Genomic DNA, 20220 nt, shown 5'->3' with positions numbered 1-20220 from the left:
TTTCGCTCAGACTACCAAATCATACAGTCACACTGTCAACCACATGTCACCTTTCTCGAGCATGCGTCAGATTTGCGGCGACAAAACAGCCCTACAAGAGGCTTCTGAAAATAGCCACAGCTACTCTCTCTTAGCAACTCGTCTTGACGATTGAACTGGTTAGTGTCCTCGACATTTGTTTCCGGTGCGTGGGCGGCTGTCTAGCTGGCCTAAGGCAGTATAGAGGGCCGCTGTTGCAGATTTATGAACAAACTTTCACAAAAAAGATGAGCGGGGTGATTACATCGCTGCACCTGCAGAGTTTTCATAACGGGCTATCATCCTTCTTATAATAAATTAGGGCAGCTTCGCGCAGGGGATGCCAAACTTGAAAGAAGGGCGGAGCTGGACAGCATCGTTTGTTTTTCTTCGGTTTTATTTTACAGCAAAAGCTGTATATGGCTAAGCGAAATGAAAAACTGTTCGCCACGAGAAACATTAAACATCTGCATTGGCTGCTCTCTTAGTTACGCCGCTCCCTATGCCTAACCCAAACGCGCGCGCACGATTTAGAGCGATGTCATTTATCCGCTGGCAGCCGTGCCGCCGAGCGCACGCACGAAGCTGTTCGAGCGTAGTGCATTTGAAAGAGAGAAATTTTAGGAGAAAAAGTGCAGTCCCCAGGAGTCCTGAGACTCCTGGTATGCACTAGTGATCTGACGCACATGGCCAGCAGATCTTTTGCTTGCGGCCCGCGCCTTCGTGTGGAATAAAGTGTTGTAGGTTTGGTAAAAAGTACTCGCATCTCTTTCGCATGAACTGCAACTAATAACACTTTACTTTGGTAAGCTTCATGAATGGCACACACCCCAAGCATTCTTTTCGTGAAGTACCCCATGCGGCGTTTGGAACGCACCATGGAACACAATGTATTTTCCAGAATCAGTGTTCAGATTCTAGTAATTTTGTAGGTCGGCATCGTTATGTTTTCACAACGAAAGCTGGGCATAGCTGGGCGAAATGAAAAACCGTACACCCCGAGAAACAATATACGCCAATATCGGCTTCTCCGTTAGTTGTGTCGTTCTCTACGTTGCACTCAAGCAGGCGCGCTATAGGTGGGTGGCAAAACGGCTAACCGTCCACTACGGTGCTTTCGGTTCGAGGCGCAACACTTCGCTACTTCAAGGTGTGTGCTGTTGAGTGTTGTCGAGGAAGAAGCACGTGCTTGCTTGGGACGCATTTGCCGCCCTTTGCAGAGTGATCATCCTTGACAATTTTTTAGTGATTGAATACAAGATATATGGCATTTTATCAAACGGAGTGAGAACTGGAATTAAGAACCGAAGTGAACAGTGAAAGGGAGGAGTAAAGCGAAGCTTGCGAGTGTAAGTAGACAGTAATACTTTGAAACATGTAGTACATTTTTTGCTAATTAGCTTCCTTCGTTATATTCTAGTACAAATGCTGGCTGCCTCTGAATCAATCACGCATATATGAGCATATGGTGCCAAAGGTCACCGTATGTGTATATTCTTCAGTCACTCAAGGATTTTTAGAAAAGTACTCTGTCAGATCATGTACGCCGATGCACAATCTTTGCATTACGTATTTTGCATTGCCTACATCTTTTTAGCTTGTGAAAGCTGCTGAATGAATAAAAGGCAAATGGACGAAAACTGCCACTCAGTTTTACGTGTTGTATGGCGTGAAATGATCAAGTATGCTTTTGAAGCAACTATACCTGAATATTGTAGTATCGTTTCTAGTATTTCGGAGAATGGAAAGTGTGAAGTAACCATACTTTTAGTAACACTTATGAGGCAAATGCAAGAGAAGTGCGCAGAATTTCACATCTTTTGAAATTTCACAATTTTTAAGCAAACGTGGAATTGATACTCGAAGCGATAGTTGGGCTAGTTGGTGATTTTGCGCTGTTTTTAAATCCAAGAGGGAATGGTGTTCGAGGGAAAGCGAGATACAGAGGCGTAAAACAGGAGCCAAAAAATCGCGAGATTTCACTTTTAAAGCAAGAAATACTTTAGTATTGCCATTCAATGTATAGAATCCAAAATCATGTGTTTGCGCCAGAAAAGTAGATTTTCATGCGTTTGTAAGAAGAAACAGAGACTCAACAGATATGTCACGAATTTATAATTTGCTGCTCTCACGGACGGCTATTTTCGGCGACACCGCGTCACGGCAATTAACGGGCGCCGTACTCCCCGACTGACCGTGAGAAACGGCGGCACATGAAAGGGAACCGATAAGTGCAAAATGGGGTGCTCTCCTTAGAACGTCGCCGCCGACAGTTAATTTTTTTGTAATTGTGGCGGCGTCTGCAAGGTCGTAGAAGGCCGCGGTATACCCCGAACAATGATTAGACTACAAGACGCCCGGCTGAGAGCTAAGTGGTTGACCGTTCCCACGGAGAAAAGCGTGGGAAACGCTCTGGTGGCCAAGCCGTATGACAACAACCCGGCAGGTTGTCACTCTCGCTAGTTGCGGGCCCTCTCCCTATTAAAAAGGGGTGGGGTCAAAATATTTTTGGGGCGGAGTTTCCCCTCAATTAAACGCGCATGATTGGACCCAGGTTGAAATCTCTTGTCCCCAAGGAAGAGAGCGAGTAGACACGAGGGGGATTTAAGCGCAGGATTTTGCCCTGCTAGGCAGACTAGTCGCTGACCAAGATGGTGTAGAAACAGATCAACAAGCATCTCTTCTAGAAGTTTTTAGTGTGGCTCTGTATCGGCTGGCCACCTAAACTTAGCCGTTCGTCTAGTTGTGACGCGATATTAACGTCTGCAACGTAGACATCGGGACTTCGCCTCGAGTTAGCTCAACCTGCTCGAAGTCACCTGCAAGCACTAGCCTCCCGGAGCCAACAGCGTTGCAACACCGCCGACATCGCAGTCGTGCCAGAACTCTCTTCGACTTCTCGCATCCGATCGTCGGGGACACAACGCTGCCGGTCATCACACGTATGCCTTCACCTGTTTATATCTTCGAACTTTCTCCTCCGTCGTTCTATTCGTGTTAGTGTGTGTAGTTTGTAATAGTTCTCTCTCGTAAGCTGATTTATTGTCTCTGTTATATATTTCTTTAGTTGTATCAAGTGTCGATGTATATTGTTAGTTGTATTGAAGTGTTGTATTAGATCCCGTGGGCTGCACTATCACTAGAGTAAAGTTTGTTTTGTTTTTTCACGTCTCTGATCTCTTCACTGTCTCTGCTTGCGTACGGAACGAACCAACCTGCTGTCATTCCCGTCGCCGACTTCGCGCTGGCGACGCTAGAGTGGCAGCTTGTAACAAAACGGGCGTCCGCGAGAGAGGACGTTCCGTACAAGAGTAAGACAGTGAGGGGTGAACGAGAACCGTGTGGACAGCGTGGCGATAGAGCCGCACAGTTGAAGCGGTTGCATCCTGCAATGATTGCGTTGTTTTTATAGTGGTATTATAGTGACAGTTGCAGTATGGAGTGGGTGGATTTTGATAAGTGGCTCGCGTACGGTAAACAGTTAGGCCTCGAGGGCGCCGAACTGAGACAATGTGTTAAGGAGCAGCAGGAACAGGCGCAGGCGTTAGCCAGAGAAGAGCGAGCATGGGCCCGGGAAGAAAGGGCGAAAGAACGAGAAGCGGCAAGGGAAGCCGGAGAACGGGAAGTGCAGTTACTGCAATTAAAGATTCGCCTCAATGAGGGTAGCAGGGTGAGCCGATCCAGCAGTGAGCACGGCGATGCCGGCGAGAAACTGTCATTTGAGCGAGACACATGGTGTCAAGGGCTACTCACAGTTCTGCCTTGCGAGGCAAATGAAGCTGTTGCGCGACGCAGTCAGCAGAACGCGAACAACGAGGTAGTTAAGGCAGAGATGTTCCGGACGTTCGGAACTTCGGTCTCGACAAAAGAAGAGCAGCTCAGACAAGAGTCTGAAAGAAAGCGCGAAACAGAAAGACAGCAGTCTGAAACGAGGCGCATCGGAAAGCGCTGGACGTTAAAGTGTGGCAGGAAACGCCAGAACCAAAAATTGCGCTAGAAAAGGGCCCGCATATTCTCGAATGCCTCCATATAAATGATGTAGAGAACGAGGCCTTGGCCGGTCTCGAGGTAGAGACAGTATCAAAAAACGGTTTTAGCGAGGATGAGGTGTGTGCCAGCAGCCCTAATGGACTCAGTAAAAAGCTGGAAACCATCCTCATGCCTCGAGAGGACGTCTCGAGATCGTCACATGCAGATAGGGTTAGCACAGTGGCTAAACACAGCGAGGACGCGACGCTTCAGGAGTGCAGCGATGCCATCGGAGAGGGCCCAGTTAATGGTTTCATCAGCATTAACAAAGATAATTTGGCCCGGCAGTCCGTCGTGACACCGAGTTCTAAATGTTTGAGCGTGGGGCAAAATGTAGCACAAGCTCCAACGAGCTTCCCAACCACTCAGTTCCCGACGCGACATGATGATAGCATTGAGAGAAAGGGGGCAAGCAAACATCGCAGGAAAAGGAAGAAGCGGAAGCGCACCGCACTGCGCAAGCCTAGGTCAGGCCCCACTCAGTCGCAAGAAAGACGAGAGGGTAGGCCATTAGTCCGTTTCAAGGAACGTCAATGGTGGCGTTCAGGGAAGCACAAGCGGCGAGCCAGGTGTAGAGGGAGGAAACGAGGTACGCCACCTCAACGCAGCGTGCGGTTCAGTTCGACAAATTCGGGAAAGCGGCCTTTGCCGAAGGGTCAGAGTCGAAAGGGCAGAGTGGCTAAATACCTCATAGGGGAGAACACAAAAGAAAAATGGCACAGGCTCCCTCCGAGCTACTGGCGTCACTTTCAAATTCCTGAGGGGAACAGGCCCAAGTGTAAAATGAGGTATGACGGCAGTGCACTGCTTAGAGTTTGTGCATTTTGTAGCTTCTTGCGTGCTCGAAAACTGCCCGCACCACGACCCCATCGGGTGCGATTCAAAAGAATCTAGTTGAGAAAGGGGGAACGGTTAGTTCGAGTAACTTATGCATAGGCGTGTTAAATACTGTTACGCAGGGTACGTCAAGATGTGTATTCAAGTCTTTTAAATTTTGTAAGTTACGTGATGCGGTGTAAATTTTTCAAAAGGAAAACCACCGAACCAAAGGCTGACAGTTAGCGTCGAAGTAATTTAATCAATGTGCGAAAATTTGCATAATGGTAAAAACCAAGAAAATGTGTTATTTTTCTAGTGTTCATAGGTTTAGTGTTATGTCGCATGCCTTCATTGTCATGTGGATATGGCGTGAATTGGCATTCAAGGAGGAAGAGGTTAGCATAAACCGAATGATTTCGTAAATTGATTAAGATTGGCGTGACCCAGTACAGTTGTCGTTGCGCGCATTGAGAATTGAGGGCTATGAGCATGTTGTTTTTTTTTCTCCTTCCGTCGGTTGTTTTCTGTTGGTATGTGCGTATTTCATTGTATAAGAAGTGTATTTTGAGTTATATTCTTTTTGCTTGGTGCATTGGTTGTTTTTACTTGCTGTAATGCACATTGAAGGATTGCACTACAGTTGAGGAGCACACCTGTTCCGTTTTATTTTGTAGTATACATTCGTGCAGTGTATTCTGTATTGATGGCTGCCGTACACGGCTATTTCCTCTTCTTGTTTGTATGCGCCTTGATATTGTTGCGTGTAACTGAGGCTGGCACTCTAACAATTTGTTTGTTTTTTTTCTCTTGTTGTTACTTTAACGCACTCGGCCTATGTATGTTGTGTATGAGAGGGACAGTCCTCATGCCTCCCTTGTTGGTGGTGCTTTGTTCCTTGTTGCCGAAAAAACTCCCCTCCGTGTGAACAAATGTTATGAATAACATTCTGAAAGTGGGGGGCAATGTCACGGACGGCTATTTTCGGCGACACGCGTCACGGCAATTAACGGGCGCCGTACTCCCCGACTGACCGTGAGAAACGGCGGCACATGAAAGGGAACCGATAAGTGCAAAATGGGGGTGCTCTCCTTAGAACGTCGCCGCCGACAGTTAATCCTTTTGTAACCGTGGCGACGTCTGCAAGGTCGTAGAAGGCCGCGGTATACCCCGTACAAGGATTAGACTACAAGACGCCCGGCTGAGAGCTAAGTGGTTGACCGTTCCCACGGAGAAAAGCGTGGGAAACGCTCTGGTGGCCAAGCCGTATGACAACAACCCGGCAGGTTGTCACTCTCGCTAGTTGCGGGCCCTCTCCCTATTAAAAAGGGGTGGGGTCAAAATATTTTTGGGGCGGAGTTTCCCCTCAATTAAACGCGCATGATTGGACCCAGGTTGAAATCTCTTGTCCCCAAGGAAGAGAGCGAGTAGACACGAGGGGGATTTAGGCACAGGATTTTGCCCTGCTAGGCAGACTAGTCGCTGACCAAGATGGTGTAGAAACAGATCAACAAGCATCTCTTGTAGAAGTTTTTAGTGTGGCTCTGTATCGGCTGGCCACCTAAACTTAGCCGTTCGTCTAGTTGTGACGCGATATTAACGTCTGCAACGTAGACATCGGGACTTCGCCTCGAGTTAGCTCAACCTGCTCGAAGTCACCTGCAAGCACTAGCCTCCCGGAGCCAACAGCGTTGCAACACCGCCGACATCGCAGTCGTGCCAGAACTCTCTTCGACTTCTCGCATCCGATCGTCGGGGACACAACGCTGCCGGTCATCACACGTATGCCTTCACCTGTTTATATCTTCGAACTTTCTCCTCCGTCGTTCTATTCGTGTTAGTGTGTGTAGTTTGTAATAGTTCTCTCTCGTAAGCTGATTTATTGTCTCTGTTATATATTTCTTTAGTTGTATCAAGTGTCGATGTATTTTGTTAGTTGTATTGAAGTGTTGTATTAGATCCCGTGTGCTGCACTATCACTAGAGTAAAGTTTGTTTTGTTTTCTCACGTCTCTGATCTCTTCACTGTCTCTGCTTGCGTACGGAACGAACCACCCTGCTGTCATTCCCGTCGCCGACTTCGCGCTGGCGACGCTAGAGTGGCAGCTTGTAACAGCTGCATATATATATATATATATATATATATATATATATATATATATATATATATATATATATATATATAAATAGAGGTGTTGTACGTCGAGAAAGGTTCAGACGTAGCTTGGCAAAATGTCCTTTATCAGGCAGGTCTGGCTAATGGCGAGCGGCGTGCGCGAGCTACTACTGCAGCCACCGATCATCATCGTCTTCTTCGTTGCCAGCAGAGCGTCCGTTACTCAGATTCGTTAATTCATTACAATTACTCCCCGCGAAATAAGGAGCCATCCTGGCGACCTATGGACAAGTAAACACGGGAGGGTCGTAGCAGGGCTTAAGTCTCGAGACGTGGACAATTTCCTGGCCACGACGACGTTGGTCAGAAGATGGTTCCAGTGGCTCGATGAGGTAATTCACCGGTGACGTTTTTTGTAGCACACGATATGGGCCGTGATACTTGGGGACCAACTTGGTAGAAAGGCCAGGTGTAGCAGAGGGAACATGCAGCCAGACGAGTGAACCTGGATCGTAGGAAGTGGTGTTATTTGATGCGTCATGGTGGTGCTTTTGGCGTCCTTGGTCTTGGGTTGTGAATGCTCTTGCCAGTTGGCGGCATTCCTCAGCGTATGTAGCGGCTTGAGACAAAGTCGTGGACTCTGAGGAGTCAGGTTTGTACGAAAGAATGGTGTCCATAGTGCAAGAAGGTTCGCGTCCGTAAAGGAGGAAAAAAGGAGAGAACCCAGTAGTGCTTTGAATGGCGGTATTATAAGCGAACGTGATAAACGGGAGCACTCGGTCCCAATTGGAGTGGTCTGACGAGATATACATAGACAGCATGTCACCAAGGGTGCGGTTGAAGCGCTCTGTCATTCCATTGGTCTGGGGATGATAGGCGCTTGTAGTGCGGTGAACGACGTGACACTCACGCAGCAATGCTGTGATGACGTCTGACAAGAATACGCGACCACGATCGCTCAGTAACTCCCGAGGTGCTCCATGACGTAATACGATGTTGTGAAGAACGAAAGTCGCAACGTCTTTTGCTGTAGACGAGGGAAGGGATGAAGTTTCGGCATACCGCGTGAGATGGTCGACGGCAACTATGATCCAGCGGTTACCGTCAGCAGTGTTGGGAAGGGGACCATAGATATCGATGCCGACGCGGTCGAATGGTCGGGACGGGCATGGTAAGGGTAGCAAGGTACCGCTGGCGTGACAAGGGGGAGTTTTTCGTCTCTGGCACGTCGAGCAGGCCCGAACGTATTGTCGTATAAAACGGTACATGCCACGCCAGTAATATCGGAGACGTATGCGAGAATAAGTCTTCAGGAAACCTGCGTGGCCACATTGGGGGTCATCATGAAACGTGGAACAAATTTCGGATCGCAGATGACGTGGAATCACGAGTAGCCACTGACGTCCACCGGGTGCGTAGTTGCGTCGGCACAGCACGTCGTCGCGAGTGGCGAAGTGCTCCACTTGCCGACGCAACGTGCGAAAAGGGGGGGAAGCCGTGCGCCCAGCCAGAATGTCTAGAATCGAAGCAACCCAAGGGTCCTTGCGTTGCTCAGATGGCATGTCGGCGATGGTGACGGCAGTGGCATCACAGGTTATACTTTCGCAGCAGTCCGGGTCAGGGGGTAGAGGCGAACGGGATAGGGCGTCTGCGTCCGAATGTTTCCGGCCGGAGCGAAAGACCACGCGAATATTATATTCTTGGAGGCGTAATGCCCATCGGGCGAGGCGACCGCTTGGATCCTTCAATGACGACAACCAGCAGAGAGCGTGGTGGTCAGTCACGACGTCAAAAGAGCGCCCGTACACGTAAGGTCGAAATTTTTCTATCGCCCAAATAATGGCAAGGCATTCCTTTTCAGTGACAGAATAGTTGCTTTCGGCTTTGCTAAGAGTTCGGCTTGCGTAGGCAACCACGTACTCTTGGAAGCCGTCTTTCTTCTGTGCAAGAATAGCGCCTAGCCCGACACCACTAGCGTCGGTGTGGATCTCTGTGGGTGCCGATGGGTCGTAGTGTCACAGAATAGGCGGCGACGTGAGGAGGCGGCGCAGTTCATTGAAAGAGTCGTCACAGGTGGCAGACCAGGCTGAAAGGTCTCTGGAGCCGGCGAGGAGCTTGGTCAAAGGAGCGATGATCGTCGCGAAATTGCGGACGAAGCGCCAGAAGTAAGAGCAAAGGCCTATGAAGCTTCGGAGCTCTTTCATGGTGGTCGGTTTGGGAAACGCTGAAACGGCTGTAAGTTTGGCAGGGTCAGGAAGAATGCCGTCTTTTGAAACCACGTGGCCAAGGATCGTAAGCTTTCGAGCGGCGAAATTGCACTTCTTCAGATTCAGTTGCAGCCCCGCGGCAAAAATACACGCGAGGACTTTCTCGAGGCAGGTTAAATGGGTTGCAAAATCAGTTGAAAAGACGACAATATCATCTAAATAACAAAGGCAAACGTTCCATTTGAGGCCTCGAAGGATAGAGTCCATCATCCGCTCGAAAGTAGCTGGCGCGTTGCAGAGGCCGAAAGGCATCACTGTGAATTCGTAAAGCCCGTCGGGCGTGATGAAAGCAGTTTTTTCACGATCGGCCTCTGCCATGGGTACCTGCCAGTATCCAGAGCGGAGATCTAAAGAAGAGAAAAATTCGGCTCCCTGTAGGCAGTCCAAGGCATCGTCAATGCGTGGCAGCGGATAGACATCCTTGCGCGTGATTCGGTTGAGACGCCGGTAGTCCACGCAAAACCTGATGGATCCGTCCTTCTTCTTCACCAACACAACTGGAGAGGCCCAGGGACTGCTTGACGGTTCGATTATGCCACGTGTCAGCATGTCGTCAACCTGTTCATTGATGGCACGGCGTTCGGTAGTTGACACACGATATGGACGCTGCCGTAATGGCGTCTCTTGACCGGTATCTATACGGTGTACAACAGATGACGCTCGACCTAAGGAAGACTGATTGTGGTCAAACGAGGCTCGAAAACGCTGTAGGAGCTTGATCAGCTGTTTCTGCTGCCCTGGCGTGAGGTTACAATCGATGGACTTGCGGAATACATCCATAGGTTCATTAGCGTCAGTTGCGGGTGTAATGGCACAAGTCGGTAGAAATGGCTTGTCTGGATAGATCGGGTCTTCGAAAATACAATTTAAGGTCTCGAGGCTTCCCAGACACTCACCGCGTAGCAGGATGTACGGGCAAGCAGAAACGTTGCACGCATAAAGTACCGCCGAACCATTGGAAAAGCTGATGACGGCAAACGGGAGGACGATGGTTCGGTGTTGCACACTAGCTATAATTGGTTGGAACAGGAGCGTCGAGTTAGTGGCAGCAGGGGAAAACACAGGCACTAGGACGGCGGACAACGGCGCGATGCGGACGTCAGCTGCGGCAAACACTTTCGAGGGACTGTGGTGGTCGATATCAAGGCACGGATTCGTCAACGTGAGTTCAGCACGAGCGCAGTCGACGAAGGCCTGATGGGTAGAAAGGAAATCCCATCCTAGTATCACGTCGTAAGATGAACGTGGGAGAACAACAAAGTTGACGGCGTACCAAACATCTTGAATAAGAACGCGTGCTGTGCACTGAGCTGTCGGCGCGATGAAATGGGAGGTGGCTGTACGCAGAGCAAGTTTCGTAAGCGGCGTTGTAACTTTTCTCAAATCGCGACACAGTTTTTCACTAATTACAGAAACGACGGCGCCTGTGTCGACAAGTGCACGTACAGCAACACCTTCTACTAGCACATCAATTTCGTTGGACGGACAAAGAGGAGGTCTTAGAAAGTTCGACGACGACGCAGTTCTTGCCTCCGGAACTGCGGCTGTCAGTTTTCCTCTCGAGCGGGGCTCGTGCGCCGAAGCATCGGGGAGACAGATCGGCGACGGGGTGGTAATGACCGGCGAGAATCGACGGGGCGTCGTGGGGACAATGAGTCGGTGATAGGAGAAGATGGTCGCTGGGGATTCTGGGCAGCCTGGTAATTTGCAGAATTCCCATGGTCTGGAGGCTGGAAGTTGCGACGGCGACAGTAGCGTGCTATATGTCCCACGAAACCGCATGCGAAACAGATGGGTCGATTATCCAAGGTGCACCATGGGTTAACGACAGAAGGTGCAGGGGGCGAAACGGGATGGGGTGCCGTGTATGTAGGCAGCGTCGTAGGGTAGGAGGACCTGGTGCCCCGGTATGCGCCAGAGACAGGTGTGGCTGGGGGTCTAGCAACGACGGCAGCGTAGGTCAGTGGCGTAGGGACAGGTGGCGATGGAGGCAGTGCTTGCGTGACCTGTGTCTCAATGACCTGGCGTAGACGTGGGTCTAACGAGGTCACTGGCGCGGATGCTTCGGCCACAAGAGAAAGCTGACGCGCAACTTCCTCACGAATGAATTGTTTGATTTGGGGCAGTAAGACGGTGTGATCAGCAGCGACGTCGTGTACGAGGGCGGAAACTTCAGCCGTATCTTCTGCGGCCCTGCGCGTCGAGACACGCTGCTTACGCAACTCGTCGTACTCCTGACAGAGGTGGACAACATCGGTGACGGTTTGTGGATTCCTAGCGACGAGCATCTGGAAAGTGTCGTCGTCAACTGCTTTGATGATGTGCTTGATTTTGTCGCGTTCGGTTAGAGATTCATCGACGCGCTTGCAAAGGGACAAGACATCTTCAATGTAACTCGTAAAGGTCTCGTCCCTGCGCTGGACTCGACTACGGAGACGCTGTTCCGCGCGAAGCCGGCGCACGGCGGGACGGCCGAAGACCGCGGAGATGGTGGTCTTGAAGGGGGACCAGTTGGTAATTTCGCCTTGGTGGTTCTTGAACCAGAGGCTGGCCACATCAGCGAGGTAAAAGCGCACGTTTGTGAGCTGGTCGCAGGCGTTCCCCTTGTTGGAAGCGCTTACGATTTCGTACTCGAGGAGCCAGTCCTCGACGTCTTGTTCATCGTTGCCGCGAAAAATTGGTGGGTCGCGTTGCCGAGGCGCGCCAGTACAGTAGACTGTCGTTGGTGAGGCAGCTTGAGAAGGGCCAGGAGCAGTCATGGTGAACGGTGAGGGTAGCGTCCGATTGCGAAGTTCCAGGTTGATGGGAACCCCGGCTCCTCCACCACTTAAAATAGAGGTGTTGTACGTCGAGAAAGGTTCAGACGTAGCTTGGCAAAATGTCCTTTATCAGGCAGGTCTGGTAATGGCGAGCGGCGTGCGCGAGCTACTACTGCAGCCACCGATCATCATCGTCTTCTTCGTTGCCAGCAGAGCGTCCGTTACTCAGATTCGTTAATTCATTACAATATATATATATATATATATATATATATATATATATATATATATATATATATATATATATATATATATATATATATATAGTGTAGGCATTTATTAAGCACATCTACTTTCTACACACATTTTCACCATCATGAATGGTCGTCATCATCTGCTGTGGGCACTTGGCTTGCCTGACATTTTTGCCTTGGGTGTGGTCGCTTCATCGTGCCTTCTGGGCCTAGTAAAGGTTGCCTTCACCGTTGCATCACAAGTGGTGGAGTGTGCTCGGCGATCTTTCGTACTCTCGTACCTCCTGGAGCTCCGCTCAGGTCGTCGTCTATGCCAGGTGTCCGGTAACATGTCTCAGGACGAGCCAACCGGCGCTTCTGCATCTACCACCACGGCCCCGACTACCGCAGCCTATCCATCGCGGATTGGCACCACGCACCAGCGTGAGCCACCCACGTTTGCCGGACTTCGAGGTGAAGATGTGGAGGATTGGTTGGACCAGTTCAATCGAGCGAGTTTCACTAACAACTGTGATGATCCTGCCAAGCTTCGCCGTGTTTCTTTTTATCTGACAGGCGTTGCGAAAACATGGTATTTCAATCATGAAACGAATATCACGGACTGGACACAATTCAAGAAACTACTTCGCCAAATTTTCGGCAATCCGGCGGTTCGTTCAGCTCTCGCGAAGAAGACACTAGATGCTCGCAAGCAACAACGTGGTGAGTCTTACACCTCGTACATAGAGGATGTGCTTGCTCTCTGTCACCGTTTCAGTACGTCCATGTCTGAATCCAAGAGAGTTCGTCATCTATTGAAAGGGATCAGCACAATCGCGTTCAATGCCTTGGTCATAGAAAACCCGACCACAGTCGCTGACGTAGTTGCCACATGCCAACGCATAGAGGAACTTGAGTCCCAATGGTTACCGCCAGACAGCGCTGAAAACACCACCACGGCTGATGCCTCATTGCGTGCTATAATCCGGGTGATTATATGCGAAGAGCTGGAATCTTTCGGTCTCTCAATGACACCGAGTCCACCTCCCCCCTCCAACACTGTTTTGCGCGACGTTAACAAGGAGGAGTTGGCGTCCATGACCGGGCCAGCGTATGTAGACTCTCCGGTACTTCGACTGCAGCCGACGTACACACAAGTCCTCGCTGGTTCACCATCCGTCGTACAACCGATGCCCGCACACTCGACGCCTGTTCCACTGGCTTTGTCAACTCCGAGTGCGCCTAGCCAGCCCTTTCACCCACCATGGCGGCCATCTCGTCCGACCTGTTATTGCTGCCGCTACCGGGGCCACATTGCACGCTTCTGTCAGAAGCGTCAGCAGGACGAGCGTCATGGATTCGACACCTACGGACGGGATGATGGGACAAGCGGGTCCGCTTTCCAACGTCGTCCTTATGATCCACCGCTACGTCGCTCACCGTCTCCAACTGCGACATTTGACCCAACCCCGTCTTACCACTCTTCTAGACGACGCTCACCATCACCCCTTCACTGCTCCACGTCTCCATTGCGACCTGTCTCGCAATTCACCATCCAACGCCCGAAAACTAAACTCTTCAGCTTTTGGAGGAGAAGCCTCATCAATCGAAAACACAGAAATTCCTCCAGTGCGTCCATATAATACGATATCTGTTTTAATAGAAGGTGTGTACGTGGACGCTTTAATAGACACTGGTGCTCGTTTGTCATTTATCTTCCTTGTGCTCACGTCTGCTAAAAGTCACCACCCCTTATGATGAACCTACACTGCTCGGTGCTCAAGGGGACGCCATTAGACCTGGCGCTATGTGCACCACTCGTGTTTTCATAGCAGGCCTTCTCTATTTGGTGCAGTTTGCCGTGCTGAGTTCGTGTGCCCACCAGCTTATATTAGGCTGGGATTTTCTGTCTGCGGCGAACGCTTCCATCTGCCGTCGAGAAAATGTTGTTCATATGATGGAAACTGACTATGCCCTTTATGCGGATGACAAGCCCGTTCGCTTGCTCACTGCGGAAGATACCGAGCTACCACCTGGTTATCAGTGAATAGTCACCATCACTTCTAATGTGATCGACTCTGGTGACGTGTTAGTCCAACCATCTGCACGCTGTCTCGCAAGTGGTATAGCCCTTGCTGCAGGTCTATCGCGGTTCCACAATGGCTCCGGAGTTCTCTACGCTACAAACCAGGCGTCTGAGAAAATTCTCATTCCTAAAGGCACCACAATGGCTTGCGTTACCGAATCCCAACCCGTCTCTGTTGTTCCACTTATGCCAGCGTGTTCTGACCTCCCTGCTATTGGACGTTCGGCATGCGTTTCTCTTCTTGCTGCGACTATTAGTCCAGAGCTTACCTCTTCACAGACAGATGAGTTGCTTGCCTTGCTACAGAAGCATAGGAGATTGTTTGATGCCCATTCCTCATCTCTGGGACAGACGTCCATTATCACGCATCGTATACAGACTAATGGCACTTCCATCAAACTCCGTCGACCATATCGCATCTCTTCGCCCGAGCGTGAGGTCATTGAAGAAAATATAGTCGATAGGCTGCAACGGAACATTTTACGTCGCTCCGCGAGTCCTTGGTCCTCTCCTGTTGTTTTAGTAAGAAAAATAGATGGCTCCGTGCGATTTTGCCTGGACTACAGAGCGCTTAATAAGGTTACCCACAAGGATGTTTACCCCATGCCGCGCATAGATGATGATTTCGATTCACTGCAGGGTGCCCAGTACTCCTCAATCCTAGACCTGCGTTCTGGTTACTGGCAAATACTCATGCACGAGGATGACAAAGAAAAGACAGCGTTTTCTACACCAGATGGGCTGTAAGAATTCAACGTCATGCCATTCAGTCTATGCTGCAGTAACCATGCTGCACTAACTGCATTTCATGTTCAGCTAAGTTGAATAGCTCTCCAAATTATTTTGCAGCACATTATGAAAAAAGAGGACTATGACTGCTAGGTCCAACATGCCTAAAGCGATGCCAACGACAAAGAATAATCATGCAGTGACACGGCGTCTCTAACTGGAAGTCGGTAAAAAGGGCCCCGTGGTCCACAATGCTTGGCGAGTGGATGGTTTGTGCTATCCATATATTGGGAGCACCGTCAGTGATGTTCAATTTTTCGCAGCCGTGCCTCTCAGCGCATGCACAGCAGCTTAACAAATCGGCTTTTATAGAGAAGAAAACAAAGAAAGTGTTGACGATTGATTCATATGCGGGGTTTAACGTTCCAAAACCACCAAATGATTATGAGACGCCGTAGTGAAGGGCTTCGTAAATTTCGACCACCTGGGTTCTTTGACGTGCACCCAAATCTGAGCTCACGGGCCTACAACATTTCCGCCTCCATCGGAAATGCAGCCAACGCAGCCGGCATTCGATCCCGCGACCTGCGGGTCAGCAGCCGAGTACCTTAGCCACTAGACCACCACGGCGGGGCGAAGAAAAATGTTTAGCGCCTTTCGTCAGTGCAGGTCGCCTCAACAGCGCTGCACAAAGACGGAGACTGCATGGGAGAGAAAAAAAAATAGGAGAGACGCGAAAAAGAGATGATGAAAAGTAGGTCATTTAGCCCCAGCGTGCTATTCTGGACACTGCCTAATTCTACTATATTGTCAAATTTTATAATTGCGAAATTTTAGGCCAATAAGAGAGGTAGTAGCAGGCCACTGGGCCAATCGCCATCAATCAATGGCGGAATGCGACTACGTGGCGGTATTTTACAGTGTCCAGAATAACACCCTCACTCTATCCCCGCGCGTGTTGCCTCTCGTCCAAGTAAAGCCATCAAGCAAGCCAACAGCCAAAGGAGGGATGTACACAAACATCACGCGACGGTCTTACGGCAGTGCAAGGAGTTCGGCACCATATAAAGGTTCAACTTACAATTTCAGTTTTCGCATGGGGAGGGTACGGATCATATGTACGCCCGAAAAGCAGACGACTTTTGAAGGACCACACCGTCAGCTGATTTGTGAGAAAATTTATGTTCACGACGTCGATGCAGCAGTACGGGCGTACACTCTAGCTCGTTGGCGAAGCACAAGCAGCAGCTGCGCACTGAGGATGCAGCCCTCTTCCGGGACGAATCCAAGTGACAAAGGCGAGCTGAGAAATGGCGTTGTAGATAGATCAGCGTAAGGGCCGTTTCACGCGCCTCCCGCACAGCTGCAGCGCACGTGCCGAGACCCGTACCACACGCAAGCGGGGGACACATAAGCCAATTGGCGACGTTCTTTCACCCTCCGCAGCCTCGCCAATTGGCTTAATTGTCCCCCGCTTGCGTGCGGTACGGGTCTCGGCACGTGCGTTGCAGCTGTGCGGGAGGCGCGCGGAACGGCCCTGACCGAGGCACTGACGCAAACGGTTTCACCCGCGCCGACACCCGCTTTCGGATGGAGTTTCTCGAGCTCGTTCGGCTGTGACATCTTCAACCATCTGTGACCGACACTTTAAGTTTTGCTGGTTAATCACCTGTAAGGGGCGTTTGGGCCGCTTTTTTTCATTTCTGACATCAAATTTTCCTTCAGAACTGACCAGTATGTGAAAATATGTAAAATTCTAGTGTTAGGTAACATTTCTGTGCAACCCTCCATCCCCCCCCCCCGCCGTCACCCGCTTCAAATATTTTCAGTATCCCAGACCTTGAAGGACTAAATTCGGGAATTGCAACCCGCTATATGAGGCAAGTTTTAGACCCTTCGAATACACAAACCCTCAATTATCATTTAATAAATTGTCCGAGTCTGCTGCATATACATGGTAATATTTTCCTTAACACATGTCTTTACAATTGCTCCCCTTTGCGCTTAGTTGTATTACAAGTTCAGCTCGAACATTAATTTCACTCGTGCCACCAAAACATAATAAGCACATTATGCCGTTGTATGATACAAATGAAATGCAAATATTTTCAATTCTCTCGGCTCTACGTTGTCAATTATGTGAAATAGATATTTAACTATGTGCTACTGTCATTTCTTTTCAGAACAAAACAGTTAAAGAAGTGGAGGCAATGCAGACATACGAAAACTTTTCCTGTATTGTAGGCCACTGCAAAAATGGCACTTGTGTGAGCCTTGTCAATAGTACGACATGTGAAAAGCCCCCTGTAATGTGGGCTTGAAAAGTTTGCGTTATAATAATAAAGAGAAAGTAAGCGAACGATTATAACGACTAGTGGTATTTTTCTAAGCGACACGTCAATTTGGACTCGTCATTTTTTCACTTCAGCCTTATTATCAGGCCTTAACACATTCTGGAAATGTTCAACAGAACACGCGGCTTTTTACAACCAAAGTTGTCATGAAATACCAACAACCAATATTAGACTTGTAGTTGTCTGCCCCCGCGACTGGGGTCCGTTATTGCGATTATGTGAAATAAGAGGAAATGAAGTTACAAAAAATGCTAGAGTATGACGGCGTTTCGATTCGGGCCCTCTGCCTCAGTGTCCAGTATTATACCATGAAGTCGTGCTGGTGTTTAGAAGACATGTTTAGAAACATGTCTTATACAGGTGCTCAGTCGGTCAAGATATCATGCTAACATAGCATTATGGCGTCGTAGACGTGTAAAATACCTAACAGGTGTCGTACAATGCTTACTGTCTCAATAGTGCGATGCTGGCTGCTTCCAACCTATTACAAAGAGCTCAACAGTAATTATTCATTGCCATCAGCCACAGCAAAAATAAGGTGCCCGTAAAACATTGCACATGTGTAGCAGGCATCATGGTTCTCCACGCAATGTTCAATAATGTCTGGAGATGTGATTGACTACTTCTAGAAGATTACATTGTTTTGGCTTGGTGGCTACCTTGCATGTGATGTCGTATAAGTTGCCTTAGAAAGTCTATGACGGGCTCAGCTGGCCTTCAACTTTTCCTTCTTGCTGTGGTACTGTTTCCCGCAGGCCTGATGATTTCTTGCTTTCTAGTAGGGGCTTCGCGTACTGAATTTCTTGAGATTTTGTTTGTCATTTCCCTGCGTGTCATTAAAATATACACAGACTATAGCTAAACATAAGCGCTTACACAGCAGTAATGTTTAAAATACCTAAAGTAAACGCATAGGTAATCATATACAACAGTCAAGTGACTAAACTGTCAATTCTTCTGCCTCAAGGTCTTTGTTTATCCTACGGCTAAAATTCTTATGCACGTAGTATGAAACACAAATGGGAATAGCGTACATGGTAGGACACAAAAAAAAGCTGGAGAATGATTAGGACGTGCAACAATAAAGGAAAAACTAGTGATTATTAAGTTTTATTACCATTGACAACGGCAAGATCGTATCAATGCCATGCTACCGTTGTTGATTGCTGGCGCTAGTGCTACATATTTATGAGCCTTTGCACTCCCTCTTGCAGGCGTCATTCGCTAAATGCATTGGTAGAGGTAGTGTTGATGATGTTGCATCAGCCAGGTCGGCTAATGCCCACCGTTCCTTTAAAATCACTAAGATATATCAAGATAACTTACAAATGAGCGTTTTTCATTGTGATTCCGCAAGTATGTGGTCTTCTCTCATAGTTATCGTGAAAATAAAACTTGGGGAAAAAGGGGCTACAAAAGAGGGCAGAACAAAGAGGGCTTAAGCCGGCATCTTATTAGGGTCGCTTTGTAGTTAGAAATTAAATCATGGAGGGCTATAAGCCAGCATTTTTTCAGGATCGCATAATAGTTAGAGATTGTTTCTCAACGGAGGAGTGGTAATCAGTTGCGCCACCGGTAAGTGAAGATGTGTTGGAGAGCCTTCTCTAAGTGAAGCCTACTTTTCTTCAACTATTGCTAATCAATAAAGTATGAAATAATAAAATGAAACAAATTGACGAGCATTGCTACAAAACAAAGCATATCCAAACTTTGAGCTTTCTTCCCCTTAAACATGACAGCAGCATCATTGGCTATACTGGTAAATGTTCCAGGGGCTATGTAGAATGTCGCGAGCTCCTCAGTAACACAAGCTATTCTGAGCTTGCCGTACGATGGTCATTATACAAAGGCAGTGAGGAGCGCGCCATAGCAACTTCGGTAAAAATTGGCAACGAGAAGAATCGCATTGCGTAATAAACGTAGGCGCTGCATATGAGGCGGTTTTCAAAACAATACGGCGTGCGAACGCGTTAGCGCTGTCATTCGGTCAACATTTCGACGGTGCAGTGACGTGAACGACATTGTCGTGCTACGGCTGTGGCAATCAAACTCCACGCTTGTGTTTATGTCGCACACAACGCCAATAAGACCGCGTGTTCATTGGTGTTTGTCCGCTTTCGGGCAACTTCTTCAGTTCCGCCTGCGGCATGAAAATTTCCATTTTCGAATGCGACAATGATGAACGCGCAGAACTCTCATGCAGCTTGTTTCGATTTTATTGAACATTACGGGTAAATAAATGGACAGCTTACTGCTGCTTTTTTTACACGGACGTAGATTATCGGTATGGACTAGGTGGCATTCTTACACTCAACTTGGGTACACCTTATAAATGGGCCATAGGACAAGGAACCGTATTGACCGTCTTTGTCGGTTTCATGCCATTTAGTCTTTCTTTACACTGTGCGAAAGTTTATTACATTAAAGTTCCGAAGATTCTTTGCAGTATTTACCTGGTTGACACAAGGTCTCCAGAAAAAAATAAATAGTAACATTTCTTCCCGCAAGTACCACCAGAGCGCTTGCTTCATGACTGTGATAGCACTAAAGAACATAGCACTAAAGAAGCACTTCTGAAATCCATAGAAAAGCGCTTACAAGAGAGGGAAATGCCAGACAGCTAGCGAAAAAGTAGAATGAACTTATTCTACAAAGGCAAAGGAGACGTGGTCAGCACTCGCTCTTATAGACCACTACGTTGGTGCTATACAAGTTGTCTTTGCAGGCAGTCAAGTTAAGAACAGAAACGGCGGCAGAGCAAAATGATAGTTTGAGAGAACTTCAGAGTGGATTCCGAATCCACAGGCGATTAGA

The 20220-nt window shown here is 48.6% G+C and overlaps 1 protein-coding gene across 1 annotated transcript in view; it reads left to right on the top strand.

Moving 5' to 3' along the window:
- The window catches only part of LOC142803276 (evasin P1243-like), a 39201-nt gene extending 21803 nt beyond the window's left edge, over nucleotides 1-17398 (top strand). Inside the window, exon 5 of the mRNA XM_075888403.1 lies at nucleotides 17236-17398. Coding sequence (XP_075744518.1) covers nucleotides 17236-17373 — 138 coding nt within the window. The 3' untranslated portion in view covers nucleotides 17374-17398. The remainder of the gene's footprint in view (nucleotides 1-17235) is intronic.
- Nucleotides 17399-20220: the final 2822 nt, after the last annotated feature.

Source organism: Rhipicephalus microplus, chromosome 3 (genome assembly GCF_043290135.1).
Source record: "Rhipicephalus microplus isolate Deutch F79 chromosome 3, USDA_Rmic, whole genome shotgun sequence".
NCBI classification, from domain to species: domain Eukaryota; kingdom Metazoa; phylum Arthropoda; class Arachnida; order Ixodida; family Ixodidae; genus Rhipicephalus; species Rhipicephalus microplus.
Note: the sequence above shows the minus strand (reverse complement) of the source record. Positions and strands in the feature narration are given on the sequence as shown.